The sequence below is a fragment of the Syngnathus floridae genome, chromosome 13 (genome assembly GCF_059516105.1).
Source record: "Syngnathus floridae isolate MCC-2025c chromosome 13, RoL_Sflo_1.0, whole genome shotgun sequence".
NCBI classification, from domain to species: Eukaryota; Metazoa; Chordata; class Actinopteri; order Syngnathiformes; family Syngnathidae; genus Syngnathus; species Syngnathus floridae.
Genome location: NC_142425.1, coordinates 7,645,322 through 7,658,658, shown reverse-complemented (window position 1 = coordinate 7,658,658; position 13,337 = coordinate 7,645,322). Strand labels below are relative to the sequence as shown.

Sequence of the window (13,337 nt, the reverse complement as noted above, 5' to 3'; positions counted from 1 at the left end):
TCTTCAATTTTCAGTGTTCAGAGATGTTAAATTATCATCAAACTTCAAAAATCAACCACCTCGGAAATGCTTCTTGCCAATGACAACAGTGGCAACACGCGCTGGCGAACAAACTGCTCAGCAAGATGCCACTACAAACCCAAACTGGCTGTTTGGCCATTTTAGTTTGGCACACAGTGGGAATCAGAGCCCCCCCCCCCCTAATATCTGTTTGTACGTATTTGCTCAGCTGGCCCACAAAACAGCAGCCTGAACACCGCAAGGGTCCTTTTGTCCCCATCTACCCAAATCACAAACTGCTGTGCTGAAATAAGGCTCATAGGAAATTGTGTGTGTAATTTTTCTCCTGCTAAATCTAATAGGGGGACAATTAGAACTTGTGTGGTGGATGAAATTGCGCTTAATTATTCCTCAGTTAATGAATGTGTGCTCAATATAAAGATAAGCGGCATAAGCTCTATGTGGTAAAGTGTGTGGGGTTAGATAATAGTTTTTTTTTCCCCAACAAGCTAGACTTCCTTCATTGCGGTTTCCAAAGACCAAGAGTTGAAAGTTACTGCGGTCCTATTAAAATGTACATTTTGAGCTAGTTTGCTTTGTCCTCTTACTTTCAATTCAAGATTCCATTTCTGATCCTTTAGGTCCACTGTCATTGTTGTTCATGTTGAAATAATGAATATTACAAGTTAGAGTCACTTTTGCTTGTGGTATTTCCCATATTCACCCTGAGCACTACATATATTGTAAGCCCTCCTGAATTAATGCCTGTGCCTGAAAATGTCCTAATCATTAATAATAATAATAAAAAGCATATAAAATACCACTGAAACCTTTTGTGTAAACCAGGTGTTTGTTGGCATAAAAGAAAGCTCCCTGCCAAGCAAACACCCTGGCAACCTGAAGATAAGTACAGTGCTACAGTCCAAACAATTTATGAGTGGAATGATTCACTTGAACACAACCCTCAGGCACCGAAATAAATAAATGAATACATAGATTGAAAACATAGCGAGAAAGCCGATTAGTTTTTATTTATGGAGTTATAAATGCGACATCCTCGGTAAGCTCACTACTGTGACCGTCATTTAATTTATTTTTAATTACCGGGTCATCAGACACATTGGTAAGGATTAATTATTTAATGAGTCACTGGTACATACTTTATGAGTAGCAAGTTGACTGGTAGGATGTCCAAAGCATCAGGCAATATTTTCTGTAGCTTTGACTTATAGCAATTATTCAAATTAAAAGTATACAAAAATAAAAAAAACTCTTAGCTTTATGATTAGTGAGGTGGGGTTATGAATATTGCCATGTTCATTTGACTTACATGTCTATATTTCATAACAGTAACTGCCTCAACTATAAAATGAAATCAACCCATAATAATAATAATAATAATAATAATAATAATGATTAGAAGAAGAAGAAACTATAAAATGAAATCAACCCATAATAATAATAATAATAATAATAATAATAATAATGATTAGAAGAAGAAGAAACACCTTAAATGCACATAAAACACAAGCTGACTAACAGAAAATTTGAACACATCCAAAATTTCTTTGCATCAAGAAAAACTGAGTTTGCAACATTTTAGGAACCCTGACAAAATACCAACAATCACTACATGTGCAAACACCCACGGCTCAGTGAGATACGGGCTTTACAGATTAAATAAGATTCAAAAGGAACTGATTAGCGAAGAGCAACAAACCCATCATGCTATGTCTCACGCTTGCAATTATGTGCACAGATGGGAGGATCACAATGAAATGCTAGAACAGCTACAATGAAATGAGGTCATTTGCGCTTTAAGTACAAAAGAATGTTGCTCATGACAAAAACAGTTGGGATCATGAATAATGTGAGCTTTTCAAACTCAGGCTGCTGTATTTAGTCAGCAATAAGCTCATGTGAAATTGTAGCAGATGCTTGTTTTAGTGAGAAATTACATCAGGCTAGTATGACACATGATTGGCATTTGCCAATCATTGGCAAAGAAATAATTTTTCTTAGTTTGTCGACAGCCTCCCTTCAAAACTCGTCTCAGCACGGGCCAACCCTTTGTGACAGTGATGTATGAGCCGTGTCGCAAACGCAGCAAATCCTCATTATATCACTCCTCAACACCAGGTCAGGGTGTAATTTTCACTCACGCATTACGCGTGCCACCAAGATTCTCCATTCATTGCAAGACGCGATCCTCATCAAGTTCATGAAAGGCAATTAACAGTGGCAGGAAATGTCACAGTGAGGAAGAAAAAAAAAAAAAACAAAACATCTCATTAGTGGTTTCATTGGATATGAAATGACTGCAATAAAATGAAGACAACATTTATAAATATCAGCAAGGCTTATCCCGAAGCCCTGCTGGATGTCAATTATTGGCTGTAATACTGTATAAGACTCACACAGCGAGAGTGTGTGTTTAATTGGAAACACTCTCGCCCTAATGAGTGACTATTCGAGTACCACTCTTCTAGCCTTCTGTCTGCTGAGCAGAAGAATCTGAATCATTTTTATTTGCCGTGTTTTAGGAGTTACTTGTGTTTTTGCAAAAAGGCTATATATATACATTTACGGTGTCATGATGATCAAAAACAGAATTGGGCAGATAATCGGAGTGACACTGCTACAGCATTGATAATAGTTATATTGAACAAGCGGTATAGAAAATGGATGGATGGATGGACAGTTCTTGTAGCACTGGTTTAAAAAATATACCGTATTTTCTGCACTATGAGGCGCACCTAAAAACCTCCAATTTTCTCAAAAGCCGACAGTGCGCCTTATAATCCGGTGTGCCTTATATATGGACCAATATGGATTTGTGGAGGAGGACTAATCTATTAAAGTAAGCTTTACGTGTTGATTTTGTGTGTTGTGTGATATTAACGTTTGAGCAACGTTGAGTTATTGATATATTGTTCCTGTTTTCACTATTTCGAGTGTTACTATATTGTGATTGCATTAACGTTTGAGCAACGTTGAGTTATTTATTCTATGTGCCTTATAATCCGGTGCGCCTTATATATGGGCAAAGTTTTAAAATGGGCCATTCATTGAAGGTGCGCCTTATAATCCGGTGCGCCTTATAGTGCGGAAAATGCGGTACATTAAAACACGTTAAATTGTGTGAGAAGTGCAATCAAGTAAAATCCAATGAAATAAAGAAACGAGATCGTTAGCAACACTTTTATAGAATAAATTAGACATTTACAAGTTGTAAATGTCATTGGTTTTGATAGCCTTGCTGGCTCTAACAACCCACCACTGATGCATTAAAAATGACTTTAGAATGAGGGGGAAAAAATGATTTCCCAACATCAGTGTGTACATGTAAATTGAAAATATAACTAAAGTTGTTAGTCACCAAATGTTTTCCTTAGGCTTCATCTGATGCCAGGATAATGCAGTGTGCCTCTTTTTTGATGCCTCTCCCTGTACTCCTGTTCGAACTTTGACCCCTTGCCTCCTGTAGTCTCCCTTGGCTTCAAAGAGTGAGGTCACAGACAGTGGAGGGCACAGATGGGGCATTGATCGCAGGGATGTGGATGCAAAAATACATAAATGCTGCATCTGCACAGCCAGCAAACAACTGCAGCTGTGCCCGAGTGAGGCTCGCAGAGCTTGCATGAATAAATCAGGAAGGTTCATCGTCTGTGCAGCAAGCAGATAGACAAGCTACACACATATTTATCAGTCATTTGATTTAAGGAGACTAACTGCACAACATTTTATGTCGTAGTTTATGCAAACATCAAACTTATTTATGCCTATCTGTAACCTTAAAAGTGTGAAACCAAAAACTTGTTTAATATTACTGTAAGCCACTATGACATTATGCACTTTACATTTAAACATGGGAGAATTAAAAAAAGTTCTCAAATGATTTGATTAAAATTTAATGCACATGAAAGTTTAATAAAAATTCTACCTAAATAAATATTTGAAAACAAACAAAGTTACAAGTTAAATACAACAGAATTTCACAAACTCAGCAAACGCAGTTGCCTCCATCTGTTATTCCGTTTTAAAGGGAGGGAAATAAGAAAGTAATACACCAGGGACAAAGATTTCAGCCCTTCGTGATGAAGGCTGGACTAATCCCTTCTCACTGGATAAGCTTGCATCCTTCATGGGGACAACTCAGGTTATTGTTAAGGTCACAAAAACAGCACAACAGCGAACTGCATTGGACTCATGGAAGAATGGCACAAATACATATCTCGCAAGTCAAACTCGGGCTCTAAAGTTGTTGTTTTTTATTTTAGGATGATGCCATTAGGGCTTTCTGCTTAAAGTCACTTCAAAAAAAGGCTTTGTCCCTGTTTGGTGATCAAATTTAATGGCCTGCAGAGGTTTGTAGCTCCAGTGAACATCTGTGAGTCTAACTGCGACAGTGCCAATAGAGGCAGCTTCTTGCTGTGGGCAAATTCAATGTCAAGGAGTACCCGAGGTACTGTGATTAAAAAGTTCAGGTGGAAATTGTGGTATATATGCAGCCAAAATCAATTTCACGACTTACACTTGAAACTTCTACAGTTATGCAAGGTGGCCTTGGCAGCTATCACATTTGCTCCTTTCTAAATAGGTTGTTGTGAAGCCGGGGCATTGATACTGCTCCCACAAGAATGGCGATTTGCTACTTTACTGATTAGCGGAACATATTGTTTGTTGAGCCAATATTTAGTGTCGGAAAATTTGAGTTTATCCAACATAATATAAATCCTAAGTGAGCAATCCAAAGGAGCCGTCTGCTCTTTACTGCACTGCTTTCTTTTGGTATGAAGCGTCACTGGCTGATGTGTAAACATGGAGGCTTATTATCATATGGAGTGCTTGCCAACATCACACACACACACCCCAAAGCCATGCAGTGTCATCTGTCAATACAAAATCAGTTATCGCCATGTGATACGTTGCCATCATAGTGGTGTTAAGTACTGATGTGGATAATCACGCTTATCACAGTCAAGTCAACACATTGTGCAGTGACTTTTCATCGTCATAGTCTTGTGGATGTCTCGTTCCTGTGGAGCGTCTCACGCGCTCTGGTACTCCCATCATCATAAGATAAAGTCTTATATGTAAGATGCCCCGGATGAGGGCGATGCATTGAGTTGTCAAACCTGAACTGTCCTGACACAAGTCATTGTTGATTTCACTGTTGTAGGGCAAAGACTCTAGGGCTGCAGATAAGACTGTTGCCATGGTCCTGAAGGAGATACCAAGTAAGGCGTCTTCAGAAGGCAAGCCCCTCCTCACGGTGACTACCAAGGTGGGCAGAACCATTTCAGAACATGCGCTCTGAGTGAACTGTACTCCTGTGTTGGTTGTACGGATGCAAAAAAAAAAAAAAAAATGATTGTTGTGATTTAGATGCTGGTGCTGAGGATCTCTACTTAATAATTTTAAGGTTAAATTCTTGTATTCCCCTCCATGTAGAAGGTTGAATGACTTCTGGTCTGTTGTAGTCATCGTTAAGGTGATGATAATCACGTGGACTTAGATTAATTGATGACGTCATGATTATTTTTATCTTATTCCGGGTGCCTTCTAATGCAAAATTGCTGACTCATCGATTACTCATATTTTTCTATGAAAACTGAACAGTAAACATGGTTTTGGAAAATATGCAAATAAGCCGCATCACAGCGCTTAATCACAACGGAAACATTGTGGTTTTTATTCTGAAGTCTCTGGTCCTAAATTTAGGCATCTTGAACAAAAAATGCTGCAGTCCTTTATGTCAATATCTTCTTAGCCTGTTTCCAGGAGGGATTACCAACGGGGTCAAGATGCATTTCATCTCGCTAATCAAGTCTGATAAACCTCCTCATTAACTTTTAACATCTCATGAGAAGTGCATCAAAAAGTCTTCGCGAACACACACACACGCACATACACCTGTACTGACGGGGCTCATTGTATCCTGCTGCTTCTCTCCCTGATTGTTTAAAAAAAAAAGTTTGCACGCTGCTTCATGTCATCTTGTATTTCTGTCTGATTCAATAACCTGTTTTATAGTCAATTGATTTCCTAATGCAATTTCTCATTGATCAGCTGTCACAACCAAGATAATGATGTTACTCGAGAGAAAAAGATTAACATATGGCTCTGCATTGTTGCTGAAGGATACACAAATCTCATTTGACTGCTTTGGGTGTCACCACTGAAGCCTAAAATGTTTACATGCCAGCAGTTGGTATGCTACCAAATGGGAAATAAATTATTATTCAGGTCTAATGAGAATTGATAAAAATGCAAAAAGTTATAACATATTGCAAAATACTTTGACAACACAAGTATGTTAAAGTGTAAATGTCCCAAGTGATTGTTTTGTTTGAATGGTTTGAATTGGTTGAAAAATATGGAAAGGTAAATTATTCTTAAATGACAATTTGTGCAAAACCTTTCAAACCAATGCAGTATACCGCCTTTGCTTAGTTTCCCATTCATGCTGAATGAAGCAGTTGTTTCAAGACAGTATTGTGTGTCAGAGAGCAGTTGGTTAATAATTTAAACTTCAACCAAGGCTAGCACGAAAAAACAATTACGTTGTTTGTATTTCTTCTTGGCTTGGCGGTGCAATTTTTTTTAAAGGTCTTTAAAACGCACACACCACAGACACACCAACACACAAACACACAATAGGAATGCATGCTAGATCCACTAAATATTTTTTTTTACAAATGTCTGAAAAAATAATGATGATGTTCCAATGTTTCATTTTGAAAGGGCATCGTGTCCTGGTGTGATGTCACTTAACAAATGACAGAAGCTAAGTGACAGGCTAAGGCTCCTCGCGCCTCATGTCAGGTCAAGTCAAGTCTATTTGAAAAGCGCATTACTGTGTAGATCTCGCTGGATTTTACTGAGTCAGGGGTGAGATCCTCGGACACAACCTCCCAGAAAGCCTTTGCTTGTATTTCAGAAAAAACACGTCATTAAATTTGGCAGCAAGGTTACATAAACTGTCTCACATGAAATGTTACATTACAACCATTATATGTCTTTACAGCTCACAAACATTTGATCACAAGTGACAAGCATCGATTAGCTGAGAATCGTGATTAGCGAAGAAGCTAATCACGATTCTCCTCTCCTTAAATGGTGCACACAGATCCAAGCCTGCGGGAATCGCAACAAAATAAAAAGATATGTCAATACTATTTCATAATTAAAGCACTCCCTTATGTGAGGTACACAAACACAAAAATGAAAAGAAGAAGGGGTAGAAGAATAGAATTGTTATGATACACGTCATTAAGAATCCTCACCATGGTCAAACTCTGCAACATTCAAGGCATTTTTTTCCCCGAAATGAATTCCCCCAAGAGTTAAGTTTTTGGAGAATTGTTTGCACGATGTATATCAATAATATACGAACTAGGCCAAAAGACATCTAAAAAGGTCACACCAGCAGGTATCCGGACCGCCAGCTGAGCTGTGTTACTACCGAGGCCTTTTCAGTCTCAAACTGATAATTCATTCCAAAGCTGGTTTAAAAAAAAAATATGAAAAATGAATATAAAGTGAAAACTAAATCCCATTAAGTTGTATTAAGGCATAAAATGAATAATCAGGATTGGCTACAACCCACAGGAGTTTAAAGATTTTGAGCCATTCTAAAGACTGAATTATTAAATACAAGCTAAAGATAAAACAACTGAATGAAACCGGCTGTAAAAGCCTCCAAGTTCCACCCAATAGCTTTACGTCTTTACTGAAGTTTCCTTTTATGTAACCTATTCCAAGCTCACCTTGAAGGATCTGACAAAGTTCATGCCATTCCCTTGACAGCAACATCTAAAAGGATCTCTTGAGTAAAGCCCGAGCGATTCAATTAGTAGAAGTTTGCCATTACATAATTTACTAGATCACTCCTTAAAGTTCTTGTCGACTAATTGCTTTGCATAGAGACACAAAGACATACACCATGAAAATGCAACAATAGTAAATGCTAATCTCCATGTAGAGATAGTGGGGTGCTTACAACTTTTAATTGGTGTTTGTATGAAACTTGTGCATAAAAGAACTCCCCAGACTAATATGGACAAACTTCTCTCCTCATTTTCCAGATGTTTAGCTAGAGGGAATGACCAGTACTATTTATTTTTTTTTTTTCCCCAGACAGCCATGGAGACTGATAGGTCCTGCATCACATAATGTAGATAGAAACTGTAGCATCTGTCAACATCTCGATATTGTCCAAATCAAAACTGATGGTGAGAATGGAAAAGTCTGCATGTTGCTCTTTTGCTGACCTTCAAACAGTCACAACACTGTAAACATCACTCTGACAGCAGGCAAACCGACATATACAAACGTATTTACATTACCAGGGGACAAAAAAGAAAGGGGTGGGGGAGCAAAAAAGTAGTTCTGTCATCCCTGGCAACGCACCTCATTTAGTTGTTTATTTACAACTGCTTATTTTACCTACTGCTACTGTCAAAGAGCCAACAACCAGCTCAGATTCACAGAGAGTTTAAATTAACTAGCATAAATAGACCGCAGCTTGGGGAGCCATACCTCTGAGCAATTATTACCACACATAAAGACAATTAGAGTTTTACTGATGTTTTTTTTCCCCCCCGCTCCATTTATTTTCTTTAACAAAAAAAGCTTCACTGGAAAAACCTGGCCTACCACATTAATACTACCCACTCATTATAATGTAGCCGTTGGATTATTCTTGCTATGATCACATTTAATTAAGCCTGATACGCTTTGGAATGACTCACTGTTTTCGTAAAAGGTCAATATTCAATTATTAATAGCCTAACCTGCAGTCACATTCAATTAAACATAGCCAAACAAACTTTTAGTCAGTCAATAAACATGGAGCACAACAACCCTTTGTTAATTGCATCACAATTTGCACATGAGACATCCCGCAAAATAAAACTTTTGTTCTAACACAGCACAAAGTGAAATTACTTGTACTGGCTTAGCAAGTTTGCAGCACAAAAAATAATCATATTGTAATTTTCCAAGCACCAAAAGCTCGCTCTTCAAATGCGCATAAAACTAATTGTCAAGATTCACAAAATTAGGTGTCATGTAAAAACAGCCACCCATTTAATTAAAATTCCACATGCAAATACAGCCCTGAGGGTACCAACACAGCAAATGTCAAATTTCCTTGCTGCCAAACACACAATGCTAGACACCAATGCTGCTTACCTTTCCTCCAGGACACAATTGGCTCTTAGCTTCCAAATTATGTAGCGCAGATTCAGCCTTGGAGCGTCCAAAGCATTGGAAAGATTCTACAAGACTGGTGGAAAAAAATGATTAGCATTTATATGGTTTAGGAAGAGAGAGGAGCAATGTTGGGTTCTTGTTTGGGGCACATCCAGCGGCTCTGATAAAGCCGAGCTCGTTTGGCTCTTAGGGGCAACTAGTGTGTGCATAATACGTGTCGTTAAAAGCTGATTGGAGATTGGCGAATGTTGACTTTTACAACACAAAAAATATCCAGAGACTGTTATTTATATTTTTGTGCATTTCAGGAGTGAAAACTTACATTTAAACCTCAGTTTCTCTCTAACTTTCTTCATTTATGAGTGATTAGATTAATTTCCCTTCCATGTTGCTTTTACAGTAATTGCTAAAATCTCCTCTTGACATTTTCTTCTACTTAATTCTTGTACTGCTGCTTCTTCCTCTTTGTTGCTTTGTTTTTATACAACAAACAGATTTGAGGTCAAACAGTAGTGAACTGTGATTAAAGGTTTTCATTACTTTTCTTGCAACAATGTAACGATATTAAACTCTTGTATTATTCAACAGATTTTTTCCTAAAGGCAAGATTCTGTTTGTGGTAAACTACTCATTTCATCAGAATCAATAAAAATAATTTCAACCTGAATAAATTAATATGAATGCAAAAATGGCTTCGAATAAAATATTAATATTGTATTAGCTTTGAATACCAGTTCCTGTAAAAAAAATTCAAAAAAATGTTCCACAACAATTTCCGATGAAATATTAAATTACTTTCCGCTTCTTGTCACAGCACTTGAATCTTTAGCCTGTTTTTGTTTTGTCCTTCCAGTTGGTGAGTGAGCAACAAGAAAGTCGCCCGCTACTGAGTCCATCCATTGACGATTTTCTGTGCGAGACCAAGTGTGATGGGCTTTCTCGCCCAGTTACTTCCAACACAGCAGGTACAACACACAAAATTCATTTTTATTTATTTTTGGGAAAAAAAATAATAAAACAACACTTATCAGGGGTGTCCAAATGAAATTAACCAACAACTATTTAAATGTGTCATACATAAAATATATTTTTTTAAAAAGCAGCAACGTGACGTAGCTCTTTTTTTTTCTAATATCAATAGTCCACATAGAATGGACAGTAGATCGTAAAGTATTTTTTCATGGATTTAAAAAGATCTTGGGCACCTAACTGTTTTCTATCCTATTATGCAAAACTGGCATCCTCCTACAGTTTTGATATGTGCCAGTGGATTGGATTTAGGTGTGATCCTTTGTCAACCTGTCACACAAAGTGATGGACTGAAGAAGCAGTGAATAATGCTGAGCAGGAGTAAGCAAGCGAAGAAAAGCAATGCAGAATCTTAATTACAAGCTCAGATATATGTATGTAAATCCACAAGCGGATCTCTTGCGTGTTTCTTTTTTTCCTTTTATAGATGCTGGAGAAATTTCAAGTTTAGCTTCATGGGTCACTGATTACGTAGTGGTTCATGAAGCTGACTGTCATGCATCGTTCAAGTTAGTGTCTGCGCTCGATCCAGATTGCAGTCAGCTCTTTGCTCAGTCAGCCACACAAAAATTGGCTTCATCTTAACTGCAAGCATGAGCAAGAGATAGATGGATGGACAGTCATCTTGTCCTGGGAGGAGGCAATGTCATATAAACAAAGCTCCTGAATGCTGTGCATGTCTGTTTCCTTAAAGTGATTTATTCAAGAGAAGCTTCTCATCATCCTTTATCCTCTCTCCATGATACTCACCCTCATATATTCTGTCCTCTTGTCAGCACTTTCCTGCTTTTTTTGTCATGCGTATGTGGTATTAGCGTAAAAGCAGACCATAATTCAATAAAACTAAATTCATTATGTCAAGACTTGTATTGCTGTTTGACAAAAAGAAATTGTTGTCATCGTTCTCTATTGGCTTTAGTTCAGTTCATTTCTGGGTAGTCAGGAGGTCTGTGCATACTTTTGTCTGCGCTTGGGGTGGAAATTCAAAGCAGGGATGCCCAGACACATTTGCATGCCTGAAACCTTGCAGCTCAGAGCTTATGAAAGTCTGTCTCTCATAATACAAGCAAGAAAAAATCGAAATAAAAGAGCAAATTTATGCTGGTCTAATTAAACCAGCTGCCATATTTTCCAAAAGAATTCCACGGGGGGAAAAAAAGGAAATAAAGAAACCCAATTTTTGTAAATCAACTTTTTAAAATCAATAAATATGTAGTCATACTACCACATAACACATTTTATTTTATGTACTGTATTTTCCGGACTATAAGGTACACCGGACTATAAGGCACACCTTCAATGAATGGCCCATTCAAAAACTTTGTCCTTATATAAGGCGCGCCGGACTATAAGGCGCACCATTAATGCATCATGTCAGATTTTTAATCCAAATCAAATCATTCTCCATTTTATCTTTTTTATTTCAACTTCAGACGCAACAAATTAGTTTATAATCACAAAATAATGATCCATAGTCTTTTTGATTCATAATTCATAGTCTTCAGCGGGCCACATATGATTGATTTCATGACACAATGTTTCGGGCCATCTTAAATTTAGGAATTTGGTCTTCATATAAGGCGCACCGGACTATAAGGCGCACTGTCGGCTTTTCAGAAGATTTTAGGTTTTTAGGTGCGCCTTATAGTCCGGAACATATGGTATTATTTTAAACACAAAACATCCTTCCAAGCAGCTTAAAAAAATCCCATGTATAGATAAAACCTCACAATCTGAGCAATTGTCTTGCCAGTCTCATTAATGTAAACTCAACCGTGTCAAAACATTTTGAATGCCTTTTTGTTTCTTTTTGATACTAAAACCTCTTCAGGAAAGCTCTTTCCTTGAGTGCACCCTACCCTCCCATATTTGTAATTGCGCTTGTCATCTAAATAGCACAAGTCACGGGCGACAAGCTCTGATTACGCTTAGATTTCAGTCAACAAACGCTCTCAGCTGGTTATCATGAAACAGCAGTACGCCAATTATCTCGTCATTTTTCTACAGCTTTGAGCTCTCCTTACATGGGGCAAAAAATCACAGAGTGGCTCACGATTTTGACTGGGGTTCTACAAATGTGAGTTTTAATAGTTACCACCCAGTGTATAGCAAAATTAGCGGCAATCAGGAGAAACCATTAAGAGTGTGTGTGAATGGCACTGATGAAACAAAACAGTAGGCTATAGCTATGAAGAAAATTGTAAAAGAAATTAAAAACTACCACTGTGTGATTTTTATGTCTTTTCATGTCGGGTATTGGCGATTATTTTTTATTAAACTGCAACGTGTCTAATCGTGTTAGAAAAGGTTGCAGTAAATTTAAAACAGGAAGAAGACAAGACAAATAATCACACACTGATGTTGTTGGACTTCTATCCTGAGGTCATAAAATGTATCATAAAAGTCCATTAAGTAGAAAGATGCTCCTCTTTATTGGCCTCACATATGTATTTGGATTTTTTTTGTTTTAAAAAAGGCCCATATATTAGATGCTGAATCACCCACATTTTTTTTCAGACCAACATAGTCTTTCATCTGAAAGAAATTTTTCAAATGAGAAATATTATTAGCAAAAAAAAAAGGAATTTAATGGGTGAGAGAATTTGTTTTTACTAAAAGGTTTCCTCAACTGACATTAAAATGTGTCTGCTGATAATAAGATACATTACTGTGATTTGTTTTGCAACTGTTTTAATGGCCAATTTACTTGCTATCATGGGAAAATATGAAATTAAAATTGCTTTTTTTTTTTATCCCATCTGGGCATCACACTCCAATTGAAGCCAGGTTTTGAAATGATAAAACTGCCAAACAAATTTAGATTTACACAGCGTGAAAGCTCCAATAAAAAGTGCTGTCTTGGCAGTTCTCTCGTCAACATTGGACCTACTGGATCTCAGCGAGCCAAGCGAGCAGAGAAACAACAAAGACAAGAAGAGTCCTCGTTCATCCCGTAGCGACAAGCAAAAAAGCCCGCACAGGAAAAAAAACGCAGAGACAGAGCTGATCCAGGTGGAGCTGGAACAGAGCATGCGGACAACAGAGAGAGCGTCACTGGACTCTGGTATGGACACTGTGCAAATATTATG

At 37.6% G+C, this 13,337-nt stretch overlaps 1 protein-coding gene across 3 annotated transcripts in view; it reads left to right on the top strand.

Moving 5' to 3' along the window:
- Window positions 1–13,337, top strand: part of pex5la (peroxisomal biogenesis factor 5-like a) — a 46,898-nt gene that overhangs the window by 16,795 nt on the left and 16,766 nt on the right. For 2 of the 3 annotated variants that reach the window (XM_088394527.1, XM_088394526.1), the window contains exons 2-4: window positions 5,183–5,287; window positions 10,073–10,184; window positions 13,115–13,312. In XM_088394527.1, the coding sequence (XP_088250653.1) occupies window positions 5,183–5,287; window positions 10,073–10,184; window positions 13,115–13,312 (415 nt within the window). The remainder of the gene's footprint in view (window positions 1–5,182; window positions 5,288–10,072; window positions 10,185–13,114; window positions 13,313–13,337) is intronic. The other variant, XM_088394528.1, reaches the window with a different exon arrangement.